The sequence below is a fragment of the Kogia breviceps genome, chromosome 14 (genome assembly GCF_026419965.1).
Source record: "Kogia breviceps isolate mKogBre1 chromosome 14, mKogBre1 haplotype 1, whole genome shotgun sequence".
NCBI classification, from domain to species: Eukaryota; Metazoa; Chordata; class Mammalia; order Artiodactyla; family Physeteridae; genus Kogia; species Kogia breviceps.
The window spans coordinates 11601410-11625033 of NC_081323.1; the positions used below are offsets into that span (position 1 = coordinate 11601410).

General features: G+C 47.9%; 1 protein-coding gene and 1 long non-coding RNA gene across 4 annotated transcripts in view; both read left to right on the top strand.

Annotated features, from left to right (window-relative positions):
* The window catches only part of B4GALT5 (beta-1,4-galactosyltransferase 5), an 81569-nt gene extending 76354 nt beyond the window's left edge, over window positions 1-5215 (top strand). For all 3 annotated transcript variants that reach the window (XM_059036081.2, XM_067013630.1, XM_067013629.1), the window contains 2 exons: window positions 976-1077; window positions 2027-5215. In XM_059036081.2, the coding sequence (XP_058892064.1) occupies window positions 976-1077; window positions 2027-2174 (250 nt within the window). In that variant the 3' untranslated portion in view covers window positions 2175-5215. The remainder of the gene's footprint in view (window positions 1-975; window positions 1078-2026) is intronic.
* Window positions 5216-9917: 4702 nt separating this feature from the next.
* Window positions 9918-12207, top strand: LOC136792593 (uncharacterized). The gene is made up of 3 exons (XR_010836603.1): window positions 9918-9978; window positions 10312-10417; window positions 12038-12207. It is a non-coding gene; the product is annotated as an uncharacterized lncRNA (long non-coding RNA).
* The last annotated feature ends 11417 nt before the right edge of the window (window positions 12208-23624 follow it).

Below are 23624 nucleotides of genomic sequence, written 5' to 3' on the forward strand. Positions count from 1 at the left end.
AAAATAATAATAAAAAAAAATTCCAGGAAGTTCCAAAATGCAAAACTTGGATTTGCCACATGCTGGCACCTATTTACATAGCATTGTATTAGGTATTATAAGGAAGCTAGATTTGGTTTAAGGTATCCTGGAGGATGTGTGTGGATTATATGCAAATACTATGCCATTTTACATAAGGGACTCGAGCATTCACAGATTTTAGTATCTGGGGGCCCAGTGCTGGAACCAGTCCCCCACCCAGAGACTGAGGGCTGACAATATATATCAAAATGAGAGTATAATTTGGAGTCGAGGAGGATGTTGAAATATGAAAATGATCATAAATATCGCATAGATATCCAAAGTCTATCCCATGTATTGAGTATTTCTTGGAGTCCTATCAAGTTTCCAGTAAACCCAGCCTGGGAAATTTTATATTTATCATATTAAGAATAAATATCCTGAGCACCTCCTCTAAATTCTTCTTCCCTTATGGTGACTTTTCATAAATTGTGAAGTTTTACATCTATATCGGAGGACATCATATAAATTAGTTCATCTCCCTGGTGATGGGGGAGGTGGGCGGAGACATAAGGTCTCGCTAGGGGGAACACACGGTGACTCTGACTTTGCTGACTTGCTCTGTAGTAGGTCATGGAAGACAGGTGTGCCCACCGGGGAGAACATGTTTTTGATAAGGACCCAAACAAGCCGGCCCAGAGGGAGTGTGGTTGTACCTGTCACTGAGACCCTGTGTCAAACCTCAAGAATTTTGAATTTCTTTTGGAATTTCAAATTTCGTTCCTTCTTCAAAACGTTTTTGTATTGTAGACTTCTTTTCTAAAACCGTGAACTTATCCAGAGGGGAAGCAATATGAATATTTAGATGCAGGAGTTCTGTTGTTCAACTTGGGGTTCTTCAGCCTCGGGATAGGTTTGGCCACCTATGGGACTTGATCATTTTACCCAAAAGCCCACCCTCTTTGTCTTGGACAGAGTACAGAATGCAGGCTATTCTGTGAGTCGGCCAGAAGGTGACACAGGGAAGTACAAGTCCATTCCTCATCACCACCGAGGAGAAGTCCAGTTTCTTGGAAGGTTGGTGCAGTTTATTTATTCCTTGTACAAATATGCTGTATACTTCGCATTTCCAGGTGTCCCCGAGCATTACAGCCCCTCGTCTTGCTCCCCACCCCTCTCCAAGGTCTTGTTCGGACAGCTGTTTTAGAGTTCCTATATATATTTTAATTGAAGTGTGAGGCAGGCGTTTGGGGGCAAAATCATACCACTGGTGAAAATTTTTGACAGTAAGATCTTTTAAGGAAATCACTCATTCTGTGTCTTAAGCTTTGTGGTCTCCTCTGTAGCCTTCAGGGAGTTGGGGAAGAATCCACTCAGGTAAAGGTTTCTGTGTAACTCACAGTCACATGACAAAAAGTTTGGCACCCTCTCTGCAAGCTCTGGCTCTGGAAAGGTGTCCCTCAGCTTCTGTTTGTGTGGTTGCAGCTGCTTTATTACCCTCTATACGTTCAATAAAGAAATTCCAGAGCGGACTGAGCGGGGCATGCGGGCGGAGTACGTCTCTGCGTCCTCAGGAGTGGCTACTTCTGTCTTTTGTTAGTAGTGGGGAGCACTATTCTCTGGACAGTAGATCTGGCTGCGTGAACTGTGTTTTCATGGGAGTAAGCAGGCACTGAATACAGACTGAACTTTCTCATCCCATGTGTTTAACAGCTTACCTCCCCCTTCCCCACTCTGGTTTTGGGAAAGCCAGTTAATATTGAGAGCCTTGGTTTCCTCATCTGCGAAGGGGCAGGCACATTAAATGAAACAGTGCTGTAAGTAAAACACCTCGCATGAAATAGGACGTGTTTCTAATTCTAATGATGACGTGTCGCCTGGAGGAGCTGAACGGCCAGTCACCCACCATGTGGGGCAGGAACATCGCTTTGGGTTGTGCCGCCTCCTGTGGTCTGCCCTGCCCCGTCCGTGTCGTGAGGAGCTTGGACCCTCGCTCAGAGCCACCCCTCTGTTCTCTGCTTAACAGGTATGCGTTGCTGAGGAAGTCCAAAGAACGGCAAGGGCTGGACGGCCTCAACAACTTGAACTACTTTGCAAACATCACATATGACGCCTTGTATAAAAACATTACTGTCAATTTGACACCCGAGCTGGCTCAGGTGACCGAGTACTGAGACGAGGGGAGAATATATGTTTGCTTCACCCACCGCCCCCAAGAAAGCAGCCTGACGACATGTCTCGGGGCTCTGCAGAGGAAAAAAGCAGAAATCCAGTGTGGATCCATGAGGGATCACAGGGTTCAAGGAAAAAATGTGAACAGAGCACACGCACATAACGCCTTCACCGTTTGGACCCACTGGGCTTGAGGGAGTCAGCCGGGAACTGACTTTCTCTTTTCACAAGACAGCCGTCTGTCCTGCTGCTCTTCTCCCCTATCTTCGCCCTGACGTCCCGTCTCCTCCACAATCTCCAGAACCGGAACTGTGATCCGCCACCATCCCGCCACGGATGGCCTTGGGAGCTTCTTGGCCTTCAGAGCAAAGAGGCAGACCCACCACAGGGCAGCTGTGTTTTAGGAAGGGCAAAGGAAACTCCACACAACCATTCTTCTACATCTCTGGTGTTCTCTTTGGTTCCATTAAAAAAAAAAAATTACCTGCTTTGGGTGGGGATTGAGGGAGGCAGGGGGAGGGATTGGGGAAGATAAATAGACATATAACAATCACTTCTTGAAGAAGTATAATTGTAAATAAGCCATGTAAAATGCCTTTTTTAAATTTAATTTTCTAGCTGGCTCCAATTCGAACCGAGGGTTTATACATTAGATCCCGTATTTGTTTGGCAGATGCAGGAACTCAGCTAAAATGGAATAACATCATCTCCCAAATTGCTGTCACTCTGGAAGGGAGTGGTTATAAGGCATGTCACAAAAGAGCAAAACAGTCCAATCTTTATCACCAGTAGCTAACTTCTTGTGTCCCCCTCCCGTCCCCTTTTCCAAAAGTCTTGCTCCCGACTTTGGCTCTGGATTCTCTTCCCTGCTGGGCACGTCCACTCTCATCCCAGTCTTGTGCTGAACAAGAAGCTGCTGTGTTAGACCACTGCTCTCCCGCTTGAAGCAAACCCGTCAGGTGGGCCCACTGTGCACACACCCCTGGGTCTCTGGACTTCCTGTCTTGTCCTTTCATCATCATAAAGAGAGAGTGTGGGTGTTGGTTTTTCCTACTTCCGTCTCTCTCTCTTTCTCTCTTTCTCTCTCTCTCTCTCTCTCTTTCTTTCGCTTGCTCTTATGGAACTTGGCCACAGTTTCTGAAGTCCGTGCCTAAATTACCATCCAGCCTCAACGATTCCTTTGAATATTTCAACCATTTTGGTTTCTGGAAAGATTTGTTGTTAACACTATTAACTAGGACATAGAATAATGAGCAACTGAATTATGAAGAATTCAGCCAGGAAGCAGGTGACACTCGTGTGCTATGGGTCAGCTGGGATCCAGGTTAGACCAAATCCAAGCTTTGGGATTAGACTAACAGAGCTGCCGGACGGCCGGGCCGCAGGAGCCCGAGTGCTCCATTCACGCCCCCACGTGCTTTTTGAAGTCAGATTCTCAATCACATTTGAATTTGTGCCTTTCTGTTTTCGCCTGAGCCAAATCCCTCATCTCATAGGCCCCTTTGGCTTCTGCAGAATGCTGAAAAATGCCAGGTTTTCCCCTTCCTTTTCCATAAAACATATTTATATATCATTATTAGGAGTACTTTCTGAAGAGTACTTCATGTTTTTTTTAATTGCCTTGTTTGCCTTCAACTTCCTTAATTTTCATGGTTTACATGGATGTGTGTAGAGGCTATATTTGTGTATATACACATGGGTTGGGGTTTCTTCCATTGCATGTGTTGGTTCCATGGACGTATGATCCCCACAAGCTGTGGGAGTGACTGGCCAGGCCTCGTTTCTTTGTTGTGTTTTTGTTCTTTCGAAGAGGAGAATGCTATTTAGAGAATAAACTGCATTGCAAAACTCTTACCGGCTCATATGAGAGAGCAGACTCCTGCCCTTGAACACGCTGGTAAGTTGTATCATAATGTTTTAAAAGAGGTTTTTTTGTGGTTTTTTTTTTTGAGCATTTCTTGCTTTAAAAGACCTTCACGAGGAACATGACACACAGAAGCTCTTTCGGCTTTCCTTTGATGTATGGTGCATATAGCAATAAAGATTTCTTTCCCCCCTTCCTTTGAGCACCCCCAGGCCTCTAGGCCGGCCTGGCCTCTTCTCTCTCTGAGGGCTGTGAGCTGCTTTCAGTGTGACAAAATTATGATGTCATTTGGAAGAATTTGCCAGGACAGACTGATTCTTGGTCAAGAATGGCTCGTGTACACTCGGCAGCATTGTAAAATGATCTTGTTTGAAGCCTTTCATTAACACATTTACCATCAAGAAGAAAATGTTGGCAAAAGGCTAACACCTGATTTGAAAAAGAAAATGCTGATTTGAGGACAAAAGGAAAAGTCTTTCCACTGCTCGAAGTAGGGTCATTTAAATCATCTTGCAGTCATGTATGAGTTTGTTTTATTCGTGTGAAATCTCTTGTTGTGCACTGTAAGTCATTTATCCACCAAGCTGAGTATCGTGTGGGGAAAGGTAAAAGTTAAAAACACAGCCAGGCCTGTGTTGCTGTTAATAGTGTGAAATTCTCATGTTAAGAAAAAAAGAACAATAAGAACCAAATGTGACCTTGCATATATTTTGACAGCTGAAATTCTTGAAGGCTACCAATGAATGACCCCTTAAATCAGTCTTGTCTTTTGATTGCTGCGTATAGGAAGAAGTTTTCCTTTCATGCTGTTTTGTTTTGGGGGGGGGTTATCAGCAAAACTATTCATTCTGACATTACAGGGCCTCTCGTGAGAGCCTCTCTACCACAGACATTAAGAGCTAAGCAACAGCACATGTACTGATTGTATCCACTCACCGATGACCATTACATTGAACGTAGCTCACTCACTTCCATCACTGCAAGTTTTCTGAGCTTGCTCTTATGTTTTAAGAGGTGCCAGGGGTACATTTTTGCACTGAAATCTAAAGATGTTTTAAAAAACACTTTTCACAAAAAATAGTCCTTTGTCATTACATTATTTACTCATGTGTTTGTACATTTTTGTATGTTAATTTATGAATGATTTTTTCAGTAAAAAATACATATTCAAGAACCAAACCTTGGTGGTTGTCTGTCTTTGTCTGGGACACTTTGACTTCTTAGAGCCTTGGCTTCCGCTTTGCCGGGCTGACTTCCAGGTAGTCCTGAGAGAAGTACTGTCAGCCCGAGCCCTGCAGTCAGACCACTTGAGTGAAAAACGCTGCTCATGTAGCCAAAGCATTGAACCCCACTGTGCTACCAGGCGTCCGCCCACACTTGGGTTTTCGTTCAAGAACTGGCCCAGGCGATGCCCATCAAGTCCAATAAGACACCTGGGCAAGGGGTGGGGTGAGGGTTGATGGAGTTTGCCTCCAGAAGGTCCTCTGGGGCCAGTCCAGAGTTTGCCGTCTGCCTGATACTGCGTGGAGTATAATCGTAGCCGCTTTTTGTTGAACGTTTACCACTCGCTAATATTTATTGCGTGGAAAGTTCTGTGCCCAGGTGCTAGGGATATAATGATTAGCAAAATAATAAAGGGTCAGTGGCTTCATAAAGCTTACTATCCTTTTCTCCTCCTGCACTCCCAGATGGAGGGTATGATTTAACTACAACCACGGTAAGTGCTATAAAGGAGGTAACTACGGACCGTGAGTGCACGGTAGGGAAGGTGTCCCTGAGGGGCGGTGGGTGAGCTGAGGAGAGATGAACAGGGTACCCCGGGAGCTGCAAGAACAGAAAGCCGGTAAGGCGGGAGCAGAAAGGGCAAAGGGGCGCAGCGGGCAGTGTTAGGCTGCGGAGGTAGACGGGGCTGGACCATGCAACGCAGGGCCCTGTGAGCCAAGTAAAGCTTTCAGGTTTTATGTTTAGAGCAGTGGATTCAAGCGCTTCCAGTACGTAGGGCTGTGTGTGATGTGAGTTGAGAGAAATTTGAACAGAGGCCTCTGGCTGCAGGGAGAAAGGCGGATTGTAGAGAAACAAAGGAGTAGGAGGACCAGGTAGGTGAATGCAGTTATGGTGGGGCGTGGTGTGCAGGACGGAGGAGAGGAGATGGAGGGGTGCTGACGTAATACAAGACCTGGACGTGGATTGCTGTTGGGATGGAGGAAACCACAAAGCTGGCTTTGCCACTTGTATGGATGGCAAGGCCATTTTCATGAGATGAGGGCACTGGATGGAATTGGACCAGGCTCATGGGGAAGATCATGAGATCGGTCATGAGTGGGCTGAGTTCAGGGGGTTCTGAGACAACCAAGCCGAAGCAGCAAACAGGCTGACCTGCGTATGCTGGCTCGGGGACTCAAAGGAATAGTCAGGACCACAGATGGATTTGTGAGTCTCTGGGGTAGGAGATGACTGAAACTCTAGGCGTGGATGAGATTGTTTAGGGACGGAGTAGAACAGGACGCATAGAGGGAGAACAGACGGTGGCCTTGACCCAAGACTCTAAGATCTCCATTAATAACAGTTGGGAAGAAGAGGATTAGTGAGTGGGGCAGACAGGAAGAGAGATAGGAGGAAGACAGGAGTGGATAGAACAGGAAGGTCAAGGGAGGAGAGATGTTCAAGGGAGTGGTCAATAGCACTGAATGCAGCAAAGAAGTGATGCAAGATGAGGCATGAAAATTAGGATTAGCAGCGGGGAGGACATTGGTCGAGGCTAGAGCCATTTTGCTGCAGTGGAGGTGCAAGGGGAAGACCAAGAAAGGAGGAGGTGGAGTAGCAGCGAGTGCAGGCGTTTCTTGAATTTCCTATAAAGGGATGAAAAAAAGAAGGCTGGTACCTGGAGGAAGTGTGTGAGGCTCAGGGCGGGTTTTGATTTTGGCTTTCCAACAAGAGAAACTTCAGTGTGTTTTTGATCCCCAGGGAGATGCCCACCAGAGAAAGCTGAATATATGGGAGACAAGGAATAATCCATCAGGAGTGCTCCTGAACTAGTAGCAGGGGGTGAGATCTAAGCAAAAACCAGGAGGAATTAGGAGCCCTTCCTATGCCATGTCTAATTGGCAAACAGCCCGTGAAGACCCATGTTGCTGTTAAAAGATCCAGGATCCTTTCTAGTAAGTCACGAGAATCGGAATTTGGCCGAATTGATTTCTGGTTCTACCACTTCCTCCCCACTCAAATTTTTTTTTTATTTGGGGGAAGTCCAGTGATAAAGATAGTAGTTCCCATTTATTGAGTGCTGCTTCTGGCTCAGGCGCTGTGCTAATTAAGCGCGTTGTGCATTCTTAATCCTCAGCCCTGCAAGGTAGACTCTGCCCCTTTCTCTAAAGCGGGGTTTCTCAATCTCGCCTCTTGACACTTGGGGGTGGCTAATTCTTTGTAGGAGATGGAGAGGGGAGGGTTGGCATCCTCTGCAATGTAGGCTATTTAGCTGCACCCTTGGCCTCTACCTTTCAGATGCTGGTAGTATAGCATTCCCTCCTCCCAGTTGTAACAACCAAAAATGTCACCAGGCATTACCATATGACCACAGGGAGAGCAAAATCCCCAATTGGGAACCATTGCGCTAGAGCTGGGGAATGGGAGCCACCAAAGCCACCGCTTGCCTGAGGTCACAAAACTAGCCAATGGAGCCAGCCAGGATTTCAACACCAGGTCATTTTTACCCCAAGGTAAATGCTCTTAACCCCTAGGCTACTTGTGATGCAGCTTCTTTTTCTGCATGTGTGCTCTCATTAGCTTTTGTTTACAAACACAATTCACAAATATTTTTATTATAAAAGTAATACGTGAGCACATGCTTGCTGAAAAAAATGTTTTAATTCTCCCTTTAATGTTAGCAGTTTAGTTGGTGTCTGTATGTACCTATATGCCTACGTGCATGTATAGGGAGATAAAGACATGTATACTCTTAAAGAAACTTAAATTGTATTACCTTTGGCTTTGTATATTACTATTTCTTGGTGACCTCTTCTCTGTGAATGAAGAGCTGTCTCAGAGTTCAAATGTCACTCTCTCTGGGAAGCATTCCATGGGCACCCAGTCTACCGTGCGTCAGCCCTCATTCACCTTTCTTTCGCTTCACAAGATTTCTTACTCTGAATCCTACTATATGGTTATTCGTTCTTTGTTCACTGACTGTCGGCCCCACTCAAATGTAATCCCCATGAAGGTAGAGACTGTTTTATTCCTTGCTCTATCCCCAGTGCCAAGAACCAGCCCTGGCACATAGTAGGTGCTCAATGAATGTTTGTTGAATGAATGAATGAGCAAACCTATATTATTCCTGTGAATGGCGCATGTAGAATAGATGGATGTAATTTATTTACCTATTCTACTCCTGATGGACACAGAGGCTGTTTCCAGTTTTCCACTATCACGTGATATGCACCACAGTGAACATAGCTGCCCATAAATTCGGGTGCATATATGTAAGCATGTCAACTTGAGAGAGTCCAAAAAGTGAAATTACTGGGGCAAAGAATTTGCACATTTTAAATGTTGATGGAATACATCAATTTGTGCTACAAAAAAGGAAGTCTGAATTAACCCTTCTACCATCTATGAATGACAATGCCCTTTATATCTTTAATACCCTAGAATTGATTTTGTGTTTGAGATGAGGTAGGGGGGGAGGGTCCAAATTTTTATTTTTTTCTGAATGGACTGCTAATTGGCCCAATATTATTTATTATAATATGTAATTTCCTCATTTTTTTGAAATACCATGTCTCATACATTAAATTCTTTAACAAGATTCTTTTTTTTTTTTTTTTTTTAGTTAATTAATTTGGTTATGCCGGCTCTTAGTTGCAGCAGGCAGGCTTCTTAGTTGCAGCTTATGGGCTTCTTAGTTGCAGCTCACTGGCTCCTTAGTTGTGGCATGCAAACTCTTAGCTGTGGCATGCATGTGGGGTCTAATTCCCTGACCAGGAATCGAACCCGGGCCCCCTGCATTGGGAGCTCGGAGTCTTAACCACTGCACCACCAGAGAGGTCCCCTTTAGCAAGATTCTTGCATTCCACCAAGTTCCTTGTCTCATTCTGCTTTACATAGTTTATATTTATCCCTATAGTATATTTTCAAAAGACTAGTATCTCTCATCTTCCATATTCTCCTCGAATTTTTAAATGTAAGCTTTCCTAGAAGTGGAGTATACATACAGAAAAGTCTATAAATCATAAGAGAATAGCTCTTTGAATTGTGAGAGTGAACATATCCATATAACCTCATGATTGTTTATTATTAAAAATTTCTTGGCTATTTTTATGTATTTTCTTAATACAGTGAGATTTAGATTCATTTTGTCAAGTTCTATTTTTTTTTTTTTTTTTTGCGGTACGCGGGCCTCTCAACTGCTGTGGCCTCTCCCGTTGCGGAGCACAGGCTCCGGACGCGCAGGCTCAGCGGCCATGACTCACGGGCCCAGCCGCTTCGCGGCATGTGGGATCTTCCCGGACCAGGGCACGAACCCGTGTCCCCTGCATCGGCAGGCGGACTCTCAACCGCTGCGCCACCAGGGAAGCCCTGTCAAGTTCTATTAAAAAATCGATATACGATTATGATTGACATGATTTGGGAAGTATTGGTATCTTTACAGTATTAAGTCTGATCTCCAGAATTACCAAATCCTTTTGCTCAGAGAAAACATGAACCATTCCCTCTAGCTCTGACCAACTCATGATCCTGCAACTATGTTTTTATTAGTCAGTGGACTCACAACCAAAATACTATGAAAAAAGAAAAATCCCTAAATGATTGGCAAACAAATCTGATGGCATCTTTCTATTTTGTTGCATTATTTTGTATTTCATTCCATTACAATTTTTCTTTTGACAGAAATGTCCGTGATCTTGTCACCAGCTAGAAATCTTGGCTCCAAGTTACTTCTCCTGTGGGTGAGTTGGTCTTAAGAATTACGATTTACTAGGGACTTCCCTGGCTGTCCAGTTGGTTAGGGCTCTGTGCTTCCACTGCAGGGGGTGCGGGTTCGATCCCTGGTTGGGGAACTAAGATCCCACATGCCGTGTAGTGTGGCCCAAAACAATTTTTTTCTTAATTAAAAATTAAATAAAGAATTAGGCTTTACTAACAGTAAGAATACCTTAGATTTATATACGGCGCTTCATGGTGAAGCTGCCATGATGAAGGAGGCTCCACTGGCTCACCACCTATTATGCGTCAAGCATCGTGCTAAGTAACTCACATGTCTTTGCACTTACCCTTCACAGTGACATCATATGGAAAGTATTGTCACCTCCCTTTTGCAAAAGAGAAAACAGGACCGGAGAAATGTGACTTCACTTAAGGCCCCAAGCTCCTGAGTGGGATTCAGAGGTGGGTGTGTCTGGCTCTTTGTACATTCATCTTATCTCATCTGATTTTTTTCCATGTCAAATTGAGACGGTTCATTCTTTCGTTCATTCAGGAAATTTTTGAGCACCTACATGATACCTTAGGTCCTGCAGTATACAGGTCCTGGACTGGGTGCTGGGTATTGAGCAGTGAGAAAAACAGAGTCCATATTCTCCAATCCAGTTGGGAAGAAAGACAAACACAAACAAAACCCACTTCATAGTATCTATCAATATATCATGTTGGGGAGTGACAGGGTACAGCTAAGGTTTCAGTTCTAAACTGTTTTGCCTCCAATAAGTGTTGACAAGCATGTGGAGAAATTGCATCCCTTGTGCACTGTTGGTGGGAATGTGAAATGGTGCAAATGGTATGGAAAACAGTCTTTCTTTGAAAAATTTAAAATAGAATTACCACATGATCCAGCAATTCCACTTCTGCGTATATATCCACAAGAATTGAAAGCCTCAGAGAGATAGCTGTACTCCCATGTTCATAGCAGTGTTGTTCACAGTAGCCAAAAGGTGGAAGCAACCCAAGTGTCCATCAACAGAGGAATGGATTAATAAAAGGGGGTACATATAATGGAATATTATTCAGCCTCAAAAAGAAATTCTGACACATGCTATAAAATGGATGAACCTTGAGGCTATTGCGCTAAGTAAAATAAGCCACTCACAAAAAGACAAATACTCTACGATTCCATTTATATGAGCTTCCTAGAGTAGACAAAATCATAGAGACAAGAGCTAGAATGGTGGTTGCCAGGGACCGAGGGGAGGGGGAAATGAAATTTTGCTGTTCAGTGATAATAGAATTTCATTTTTGCAAGATGAAAAGTTTTGGAGATGGTGGCACAACAGTGTGGATATACTTAACTACTGAACTGTGCATGTGACAATGGTTACGATGGTAATTTGTACAGTGTGTATATTTTACAATTACAATTTAAAAAATAATTATTATAAAATTCTGCTTCTCAATAACCCCATCCAATAGGAACTGCCATTTTCCTCACTTTAAGTCTTGGTAGCCCCTAACATAATAGGTCCTTGTTAAATATTTGTTGAATCGATTTGTAAATTTAAAAAAACCACTTTTGCCTCTGTTCTGTTTTTGATCATCTGTTCAGATGACAAACATAAATGTTTGTCAGACGTAAAAAGACAGACATAAAGACAGAATGACAGACAAAAGCACCATGTCCCCCATTGCTCTAAACCTCTGGTTAGCTCTCTCCAGCCGTGGGCCAGGATCAAGGAGCAGACAGTTTAATGTTGTAATCGGCACTTCCTTCCTGCGGTGCATCCTTTCTTCACTGGCTTGCTTTTCCGTGTTTCTGTGTAATCTGTCACTCTCTGCTGTCACTTCCTTTTCCTTTGTGTTGACAGAGCTTAGCATGTCTGTCTATTCTTGTTGGGTGGTTTGATTTCCTTCTGCGGGATTGTTATTACGTGTTACATGGTGATAAACTGGCTAGTACACATTGTTAGCTTTATTTTTCCTGGACTTCTTTTTTGTTCTGTGATCTTCCTTCACCGTTCATATTTCTGTTAATTTTTAGCCTCAATTTTTTTTTCTTTTTTTGGCCCCGCCGCCCAGTGTGTGGGATCTCAGTTCCCTGACCAGAGATTGAACCTGCACCCCTTGTGTTGGAAGCACAGAGTCTTAACCACCGGACCACCAGGGAAGACCCTTTAGCCTAAAAATTGACAAAGGTTGGCAAACTCTGGCCAGCCAGCCTCTGGTAAATAAAGTTTTATTGGCACACAGTCACGCCCGTCGGTTTGCATATTGTCTACGGCTGCTTCAAGTTACAACGTGAAAATCGAGTGGTTGAGTTGTGACAGGGACTACGTATGGCCCCCAGAGTCTAATTTACTACCTAGCCCTTTACAGGAGACATTTTGCCAGCCTCATGCCTAATTAATTCAGTTTAAAAGATTAAATTTTGTAGGTGTATCTGGCATATCTTAGGTAGGGTAGTAAGTCAAGAATTGGAGTGCATTTAAAGGTGACGCCGGGGACATGAGCTTTGGGGTATTTTCTCTTGTTCCTCCCTCTGCTGGGAGCACTCCATCAATGTCAGGTGTCTTCCCGAAACACCCAGTTTGGAGCAGCCGACTGTCCCAGTTCTGTGTTATTTTTCTTTATACCACGTCACTAGATGAATCTGCTTGTTCATTTATGTGTTCACTGGTTTATTATCTTTCTTCCCCCTCTACACTGTAAACTTCTGGAGGGCAAGAATCTCAGGTCTCCTCGCCATCCAGGGTAGGGTGTGACAGTAGACGGTCTTAAAATACTTGTTGAATGAGAGAGAGAGAGAGAGAGAGAGAGAGATGCCTACCCAGCTACCCAGGCTTCTTGGCTTTTCAATTTGTCCTTCTTACAAAAATATGAACCACTGCTAAGGAAATGGAGCCCCCGAGATGTGAAATGACCCCCCCCAGGCTGTGGAGTTCTAGCTATGGAGCTAGTTGTAGAAGTGGAATCTAGCTATAGAGCATCTTTCCCAGTCCCTCTTCTTTCTAGAATTAAGAGCAGAAGATTTACATCTCCCTCTCCCCTATTCCTTCCCCCCCGCCTCTCCACAAAGCAGGGACCTCTTTCCCATTTGACGACTTCACCAAGCCACCCACATTGTCCCGGAGATCAATCACACAGCGCCTGTCAGTGTCACATGCAGTAGTAGTGGGCAGCTGAGGGGGGCAGGGCAAGGTGGTGGGAGGGAGAGAAGGAGGCAGAGCTGTGCTCTCTTGAGCTGCACAGCTCATAACTTCCCAAGGAAGTTTTCTGCCAGGATGGGGAGCAGAATTCGTTTCACAAGTGGCATAAAGTACCCTTAACAGGTTTCCCTCGAAGCTGATTTGCAGGTGATGGTAAATATGAATCGTTACTCAGCCATCATGATCGTTAAAGGAACAGCTCACCCCCACTGTAGCGTGGGGTCCCGGGGCCAGGTTAGGAGAGAGCGTTGGCATCTGTCACGTCAGGCCTGGGGTGTTATCGTGGTCAGTGGTAGTGTCAAGGGCTGGCATCAGGGCTGTGGGACGTGCCTTTGTCTCTTCCCCATAATTTCGATGCCTCCAAATCCACTCCAGATAAACACGCAACATAAGACATGTTTGCTAAGCCACAGTGGCTTCGCATAGCTGCTTCTCCTCCACCACAGCTCTGCTCCCATCCCACCTGCAAATCAAGAGATTTGAAAGGATCTGAGAGGTGTGCAAAGACCAGAAGAACGCCAGCAAGACCGTAAGTCCCAACAACTTTCACTGCCAGGGCTCTGGGTCTTCGTGGTTTTGGTCAAAATCACATGAGAGTGTGTTTTTACTAATCTGATGCTGCACAGCTCTTAGAATTGGAGGATCCGATAATTATCATTCAAATCATCCCTTCCTGGGACTTCCCTGGTGGCGCAGTGGTTAAGAATCCGCCTGCCAACGCAGGGGACGCAGGTTCGAGCCCTGGTCCAGGAAGATCCCACATGCTGTGGACCAACTAAGCCCGTGAGCCACAACTACTGAGCCCGCGTGCCACGACTACTGAAGCCTGCGCGCCTAGAGCCCGTGCTCCGCAACAAGAGAAGCCACCGCACTACAACAGAGTAGCCCCCGCTGACCACAACTAGAGAAAGCCCACTCACAGCAATGAAGACCCAAAACAACCAAAAATAAATAATTTAGGGGAGAAAAAAAGAAAAAGAAAAACAAATCATCCCTTCCTGAGAGACACTGCCGGGCTGATTGCTGGTAGTTTTCAAAATTTCCCTGTTATCACAAAGCCCCACCTTTGCGTACTTTTGAAACCCTGACCAGGAGCGGTGACCTGAAACAGTGAAACTACTCCCATATTGTAAATTTGGAAAGTGCCGCTCTCTGAGTCTGACGCTTCCTGCGTCTGAGCCTTCTCCCTTGCTGGCTCCCCAAGTCACAGTGAGGCCACTTTCTCTCACTCATTCACTAATTCTTGTATTTATTCATCAAACGTCTCTGATGCTGCTGACCAAGGGCTAAATGCCAATAGACCGAGATGAAGACCGCCAAGACCCCACTCCCAGATGGCTCTTGGCCCAGCGTGGGGAGATGGACGGCTGACCGATCCACTTCCTAACATGCCAGTGTGAATGATTTATCTTCTGGGGGTGCAGTGAGTGCCCAATGTGGGACCAGTTCAGAAAGCTTTGAATGTCACAAAGAAGAGTTTGCTGTCTACTCTATAGACAGTGGGGAGCCAAGGAAGGTTCTTGAGTGGGAGAGTGGCAAGATTAAATGTGTAGTTTAGGTTCATTTTTCTGGTTGCATATGAGTTCATCCATCCATCCAACAGATGTTTACTGAGCATCTACTCTGTGCTACACACCGTGCTGGGTACCTGGCTTCCGTCTATAGCCGCGAACAAGACAGATACAATACATCCTTGCCTTCGTGGAACCAACTTTCTGGGGAGGAAGGGTGGATGGACAATAAACAAGTAAACAAATAAAAGATAGAGTTCCAGATGTGTTTAGAACTGTGAAGGAAATAAACAGGGAGATGAGGTCGAGAATGACCAGGACACAGGGTGGGGCTCCTTCAGTTGGATGGTCGGGGAAGAGACCCCTGGGAAGGTGACAATTCAGCTGGGGTTTAAAAGAAGGGCAGTTATGACAAGAACAGGGGAATGGGAAAGAGGACGTGAAAACGTCCTGAGGCAGGAGAGAACTTGGCTTGTCGGAAGAAGTAGAAGGGTGACGGAGCACCTGAAGGGGAGAGGGGGAGGCAAAGACGGGGCCTTGCAGGCCGTGGTGAGAACTTTGGTGAGTGCGGAAGGGCAGCCAGGAGCCACTGGAAGGTTTCAGCAGGCGAGTGACACGTTTGGAGTTACGTTTCCAAAAGTTCCCTCTTGGGAGCTCCCTGGCTGTCCAGTGGTTAGGACCCGGCGCTTTCACTGCCGAGGGCCCAGTTCGGGGAACTAAGATCCCACAAGCCGTGCGACGTGGCCAAAAAAATTAAAAAAATAAAGTTCCTTCTGGCTGCTGTAGGGAGCAACGTGGCAGCAGAGAAACAAGCAAGGAGGTTGTAGGTGAGGATGGTGGTGGCTTGGAGCGGGGTGGTGGCAGTGGAAGTGGACGATTCAGGACACGAGGTAGCGGCGAGGGGCACAGAGGAATCAAGAGTGATGCCTGGGGGGGTGGGGTGGGAGGGAGGTCCAAGAAGGAGGGGAAAAAAAATAGTGATGCCTTTGGAGCCTGAGCCACTGGGTGGTGTCACCAGGAGCAAAGACTGGAGGTTTGGGGTGGGGATGGGGGAGGGATAAGTGTTTGGAGAGATGCAAGATGTCTTCTTAGGATGTTTCAAGTTGGCAATTCGATATTCCAGTCCAGAGCCCGGGAGAGATCAGGATGCTGATAGGAATGTGAGATTCATCACGCATGTTTATTTCAGGCAGCAGAATGGGTGAGGTCACCAAGGGAGGGGGAGGAGCGCCACCGGGGGGGGGGGGTCCAAAGACAGGGCTCGGAGAGGACATTGCTGAGAAATGATACTGCTGAGAAATGATGCCACGATTGGACTTGACAGCAAGGATTGTGACATTGGGAGCCATTTGGTGGCACAGAAGGTGGAAGCCCGGTGGGGGGACACTGAGGAGGGGCCAGGGAGTGTGGACTCTCACCAGGTATGGGGGGGAGTGGAGGGAGGGGCGCCTGTGGTAAGGTGATGGGGTCAAGGGCAGGCATTTTATGTATTTTAACATGAGGTCCTGGGAGTGGGGAAAACTGAGGCTGCACAAAAGAGGCAATTGTTGGAAGAATATCCTGAGTGGGCAGGAGGAAAGGGCACTGCACCCCCTATTCCCTGGCTGTGTCTGCTCTCCCCCTGTGTGACCCAGGGCAAGTTACAGGGAACTTCTGGGCCTCCCACCCCAAAATGGGCCACACAGGCCCCAGGTGACTCCTATGTTGAGATGGGCTCCTCCTGGGTGGGTTGGGTCCCAGGGACAGAGTGGCCTCCAGCATGGTGGTCCACAAAACCCCAGGGAGGCCACCAGGCTCCCCCAGGCCCACCTTGCTGCACTGACCAACGCTGCCCTGCTCCAAGGTCCACAGCCAGGCCTAGCTGGCCCCTGGAGGCTCCGTCCAGAGTGCTGTACCTTGTGGGGAAAGAAAAGGAACGCTTAAGAGTCTGAGGGGCTACCAGGCCCAGTCAAAGGGGCCCTGGAATGAGAAGGGCCTGGATTTGATCCTGGCTCTCCCCGTTCCTGGCTCTGGGAATTTGAGCAAAAACTTGTCCTCTTTGGGTTTTAATTTTCTCATTAGTAAAATGGGTGTCACCATCATCATTGGTTGTTATGAGGACTAAATGAGATGATAGCGCTAGAATCCTTCCTTCCTCCTTCCATCCCTTCCCTCCTTCTCTCCTTCCTTTCTTCGCTCACTCCCCCCCCTTCTCTCTTCCTTCCCTCTTTCTCTTATAGAAGCCACGCTCAGCCACGGGAGTCTCCCTCTTCTTGGGTCACGTTATCTGTGTGGGACCTGGGCCCCTGAGCTTCTGATGAGGTAGCCTTGGCCTCTGTTCACCCACAGGAGTCTGGGCTAGTGGGGCCCACAGGGGCGTCCCACTGCTTGCATTTATCTGTCCTGCCCTCTGCCCTCAGGCCTGGGCCCAGTGTCAGCAATGGGCCAGGACTCCACACAGGGCAACACGCACGCTGACGGCTGAGGTAGTGTAGCCGGAACTGCCAGGGAATCAAAAGGGCATGGATGCACTTCACAGCCACTGGGGCAGGACACCAAGAAGTGACCCTGCGAGGGACACCTCCCCGGGGCAGCTCTTGGCTGCTAGAAATTAGCTCTGGGCCCAACCTGGTGACTCAGGAGACCTGTGTTGGGTCCAGCAGGTGTCTCTCAATCTGCCTCCAGCCCTGCAGGCCCCAGAGACAGACGGGGTGGGGAGTGGGAAGGAGGGGGCGGGGGTTGAGCCCTGGCTCTGCCTCTTATTGGCCATGTGACCTAAGGTAAATCATGCAAACTCTGGAGCCTCGGTCTCCTCATCTGTAAAATGGGGATGATGATAATGGTGAAGCCCTTTGACTAGGAGGATATAAAAGGCGAATGAGACCAAGCCAGTTCCCTGCTCACAGCCCTCCAGGGTGCCCGCTGCATACGGAGGGAAGTCCTGTCTCCTCGCCCCACAGGCCCTGCAGGCCCTCCTGTCCCTTCATTTTCCCTCCTCAGCCATTAGGGCCTCCTCGCAGTGCCTCCCTCTCACTGAGCTCATTCCTACCTCAGGACATTTGCACTTGCTGGTCCCCCGGCCTGGCACGCCCTTCCCTCAGCTACTCCCATGGCTGTTCCTTCAACTCTCCCCTCAGAGCCACCTCTTCAGAGAGGCCGGCCCGACCCTCACCTCATCACTCTGTCTCACTCCTGTTTCATCCACTCCAGTGCACATCACGTCAGACTCACATTTATTTGTTTACCTGTTTCTGGTGTGTCACTGAAATGTGAGCTCCACAAACGCAGGGACTAGACCTGTTTAGTTCTTGGCTCTTCCTAAAACCCAATAGTAGATGCCCGACATGTGTTAGCTACTGTAATCTTTTCTAGAACCATATCTAAGTCCCTCGAGGTATGTAGTGGTATGTGGGCGGGGAAAAGCAAAATAAGGGCCAGCTGTTAAGTGGCTGGTTTCCCATGCACTCATTACTTCATTTATTCATTCAAAACCATTTCCCTGGGCACCCACTGTGTGGCAGGCTCCAAGCTGGGTGCAGGGGATGAAGCTCTGAAGCGGAGGAGCCTAACTATGTCAAGTCTCATGCAAAGAGCAGTTGGGCCCTCAATTCCCAAACCTTCCATGGCTCCCTAGTGCCCCAGGCCGAGTCCACACCCCTTATCTCCACATGTCCGCTCTCCTTTCTTTGGGTGCAGCCAGCTTTTCTAGTAGGACCTGAAGCACCCATGGCCACTGTGTAGTTTTCCAGCCTCAGGTTCTCTCCTCTTGCTGCTTCCCAGCCTGAGATATGCCTTCTCACCCTGATCCGCGGCCGAGCTCGCCAATGTGTTCACGCAACACGCGGGTGTCGCCTTCTCTGCCCCACGGCCCTTCCAGGCCCTGCTCACATCCCCGTTCCCCTCCCAGCTCCTTGGAGCCTTGGTGCCTACTCAGTTATGGGTCTTCAAATCGGACCCTCAGCCTGTCAGCCATTCTTTATATGAACCTTCTCCCATCAGGACCTTACACCTACCCCATGGCCTAGTGGGGATGATCTTACCCCTGTTTCACAGAAGAAGGCACCAAGGCACAGAGAGGTTTCGTAACTTGCCCGAGGACACACAGCTAGTACAGGGGACTTGAACCCAGCAGGCTGACCCAGATGCATCTTTCTTCTGCCATATCAGCCATTTAGCTGGGCCTTTCAAGAAACCCTTCCTGTTGTCAGCCTGTAGGGAACATGCCCTTACACTTCCCACCTGCCCTCCTGAGGCTGCCCTCTGAAGCCCTGGACCCCACATCTATAACCACAGGCCCCCATGCTGGGGTCTTTATAGCCATCGTCCTGTGTACGACTCTCATTATCCCTGAACCGAGGCAAGGAGCAGGGAGATCACACCTGCCTCAGGCTGGAAAGCAGGAGATCTGGGTCAAACCTGGGCTCTCTGAACCAGAAACCCATGCCATACTTAGTACTTCATACTTAGTACCACCATAGCCAACCGCCGCGGCCGGCCACCTGCTATCAAGCTCCTACCGCATAACACCTGGTTCCCACGTGGCCTCACACTGTCCTGTTTTTCACCCCACTTTAGAGGTGAGGGAACTGAAGCCCAGAGAGTGGGATAATGTGGCCAAGGTCGCTCAGCTGGCGAGGGGTGGGGGGCTGGACTTAGAATGGGGCCGTGGGACCTCAAAGCCTTTACACAGCTGCCCCGTGTGTCCAAGTGACCAGACTGCTCGTGTTTCTCTCCCCGACCCAGGGAAACTTGAATCTCCTGGGAAGCTCCAGACTTTCAACTGTTTCCAGCCAGAGCTTCCTGGGAGCTGACAAGAGGGAGCCAACCACTTGGGCTGCCCCGTGTCCTTCCCATCTGGCCGTGAATGAGCCTTTGTGTGACCAGGTGTAGCCCAGCCCCTGTCCACACCATCAGGCTTCCTGACGACTCAAGTGCTCTCTGCTGTGCGTGGCCTGGGAGCTCACCACCCAGTGAGCAGACAGGCCTTCTCCAAGGCAGGCTCTAGGGGTTCATCAGCCCCCGGGCCTTTGCACTTGCTATTCCCTCTGTCAGGAGAGACCTTTCCTCAGTTTCTCCCACAACCAGTCCCTTCTCATCCTTCAAGTCACAACTCAGATGTCACCACTTCAAAGAGGCCCTTCCTGACCATCTGGCTCACCAGAACTTGAGCTCCAAGAGGGCAGGGGTTTGTCTGTTGTGTGGGGGAGATCCACAGTAAAGGAATTAACATTTCAACAATATCTTTTCTGTTAGGGATAATGCTCTGTAAAAATATTGAGGTAATTGGGTAGAGAGCTTCTGGGACAGGGGGCCTTTGAGGTGGTGATATCTTTTTTTTTTTTTTAAGTCTTTATTGAATTTGTTACAATATTGCTTCTGTTTTATGTTTTGGTTTTTTGGCTGCCAGGCATGTGGGATCTTAGCTCCCTGAGCAGGGATCGAACCCTCACCCCCTGCATTGGAAGGCGAAGTCCCAACCACTGGACCACCAGGGAACTCCCTGACCTGGTGATATCTGATCAGAGACCTGGATGAAATGGAGGAGCCATGCCAATATCTTGGGGGAAGAGAGTTCCAGGCAGAGGGAACAGCAAGTGCAAAGGTCCTACAGCAAGAATATGCAGATGAGTGGGAAGAGCTTTGAGGAGGCCAATGTATCTGGCACAGAGTGGTTGAGAGGAGAGCAGGGGTAGATTTTTCCCTCTAGGAGACGACCTGGCAATGTTTGAAGACAATTTTCGTGGTCACCCTGGGGCATCAGGGTGTGCTGCTGACATCGAGTGATCGGAGGCCAAAGATGCCGCAGTGCACAGGACAGCCGCCACCACAGAATGAGCCTGTCCAAACCTGGCTGGTTGAGAGATGCTGGCCTGGGGTCCTGTGTCCCCGGGTAAGCAGCCTCAGGCCTGCCTACTGTGCTCTGGTGCCACCTGGGGGCCTCCTGAGACACTGCAACAGCTCCCGGAGGAACCAAGACTTCAGAAATGATCCCCCCAGCATTCCTGTAATAATAATGCCAATAGTATCGAGCAAGCGCTTGCCCATGGCTCACGGTGTGCCAGGTCAATGCAAGATGTTTTATCCAGATGAGCCCAAACTCCACATCCACACTAACAGGCAACTGAACGGACGCATCTGAAACTGAACTCTTCCCCCAAACACTCAGGGAGTCAGTTGTTTCCGAATTCTCTCTGTCTGTCACCCCCATGTCCCCCTCCTGCTCAGAGACTTCCATGGGTCCCACTTCTCCTTCACAAAGAAATCCAAAGTCCCTAAATGGCCCCAAAGGCCCCTGCCCTTCTATTTAAAATCAAAAGACACTCCAGCCTGCTTTCCCCCCCCTTCTCACTCTGTTTTTTATATACAGCAAGAATCACCAAGTGATATTTATTTATTTTACCCATCTCCTCTATGTGAACAGCTCCCTGGGGGAAGAGGCTGTCTGTTTGGTCACTGATTTCTCTCCAGCATCCAGCACCATGCCTGGTACCAGGTAAGTGTGCAACAAATATTTGTTGAATGAATGAACAGATGAATCTGCACAACCCTTCCCACCCTGCACTAGAACTTTGTGAGTTTTAGTCTCACTTCCATAACCAAGGTTGTGTGACCTTGGACAGGCTCCTTAACCTCTCTGGACCTCAGTTTCCTAACAAGAGTAAAAACAGTACCCTCCTCATTGCATTCTGAGAGCGTTAAATGCGTTCCCCCACAAGTGTTTAGAACAGTGTGTGGTGCCCAGTGGGTGCTTAATAGGAGCAGTCCTGTACTTCAGTCTCCATTTCCGGCCTCCTTCCTCCTCCCCTCTCCACCCCTTCAGCCCCTGAAGGGAAGGACTTGAGTCTCAGTCTCCTTCTTTGTCCTTTGCACATAGTAGGTGCTCCTTAAACACTGGTGTTGAAGGAAGGACATAGATGATTGAGTGCCTCCTGTTTGCCATGCACTGTGAGACAGGCTCTCCTACCCCATTTTATGGGTGAAGAAACTGAGGCTCCCACAGGTGCAGAAGCAGAACCTGTCCCTCGAAGCTGGCAAGGTGCCCTCCTTCCTGTGCAGCTCTGAGGGTGAGGGTCAGGGACGTTTGGGAGCAGAGGGAAGGCATGTCATTCTACAGAGTGACCAGGAGGGGGCAGCAGAGATCTTGGCCTCCTCTGAGGCTCCGGGGAGCTGGGTCTTCGTGGCTCTGAGAGTGAGCGCCTCCTTACATTTCACACCCTTAGGCCCAGCCCTGGTCTGAGAGGTCCTGTCCTACCAAAGAGATGCCTTTCTCCTCTCCTGCATCGAGCACTGTACTCAGGGCTTCCCACATACGTTAACTCAGCCCTCAGGACGGCCCGAATGAGGCGGGCACTGTTATTGCCCCATTATTCAGACGCGGTAACTGAGGCCAGACAGCTGAGGTCGCTAGCAGAGGCGATGCTGTTCCACAATGCGTCTTCAGTGTATGGAGGCAGATCACGCGCCTTTGGATCATAAGCTATGATTGTACGCATTAGACATTTGCGTGGTCTCCTTTGGGGAGGGGGTGAGTGTATCCACACAGTGAAAAAAGGGAGGCAGACGTTGTGCCAAGAGCATAATTATTTGTTTAAAATATTCATGGACCCTCCGTATCAGAGAATCAGAAACTGTGGGAGGACTGGGGAGCTGGGATGGCCCAGAGAGGGGAAGCCTCAGGGGATGCTTCAGGGGAGGGCAGGAAGCCTACCTCGTTTCTCCGGAGGAGCAATAGTTACCCATCTGGAAGCAGGAGGATATTTCAGACGGAAGGGGCAGTGTATACAAAGGCCCCGCGGTGGCTCGAGGAACCTCAGTAGCCAAGTCTGGCTAAAATAACATCAGAAAGATGGGGCGGTGGTGGGGGGGACTTCCCTGGTGGCGCAGTGGTTAAGAATCCACCTGCCAATGCAGGGGACCTGGGTTTGAGCCCTGGTCGGGGAAGATCCCACATGCTGCGGAGCAACTAAGCCTGTGTGCCACAACTACTGAGCCCACATGCCACAACTACTGAAGCCCGTATGCCTAGAACCTGTGCTCCGCAACAAGAGAAGCCACTGCAATGAGAAGCCCGTGCGCCACAACAAAGAGTAGCCCCTGCTCGCTGCAACTAGAGAAAAGCCCCCGGGCAGCAACGAAGGCCCAATGCAACCAAAAATAAATAAATAAATAAAATTTTTTTAAAAAGATCGGCAGGGAGTCAGGATGAGGTAGATGTTGGGGCTCAATTCACTGCGACTGAGAGGCAGGGACAGACACAGGACACGCAGTGTGCCATGGGGTCTCAGAAGGCCACCCTCCACCTCCTGTGGGAACCTCAAAGGATTATCAATGTCCCCCTCTTACAAATGGGGAAGCTGAGGCTCAGAGAGGTAGGGCAACTTGCTCAGCCAGCCAGTAAGCCGAGGGCTGGGATTTGAACCTGCGTTTTGAGGAAACATCATGAACTCAGGAGCGACGTTCAATGAATTTTGGCTGAATGAATAGAATGAGTCCTTCGTGTGCCTGGCGCTGTGCTGAGTGCTTTCCCAGCAATGTCTTATTGAATCCTCAGAAATAACTGTGATACTAATGAGAACCTACTGTATAGCACAGGAAACTCTACTCAATGCTCTGTGGTGACCTAAATCCTAAATGGGAAGGTTTTATATATATATATATATATATATATATATATATATATATATATATATATATGATTGACTTTGCTGTACAGCAGAAACTAACACAACATTATAAAGAAAATGTGCTCCAATAAAAATTACTAAAATAAACTAAAAGTTTCCTCAAAAAAAAAAAGAAAGAAAGAACTGTGATGGAAGTGCTATTATTTTCCTTTCTTTTACAGATTAAAAAACCCAGAGCTCAGAGAGGGCAACTGGTTTTCCCGAGATCACACAGCCCACAAGCGTCAGAACCAGGATTCAAGCCCAGGCCCTCAGGCTCTGGAGTCTGCCCTCTTTAACTGTGGCA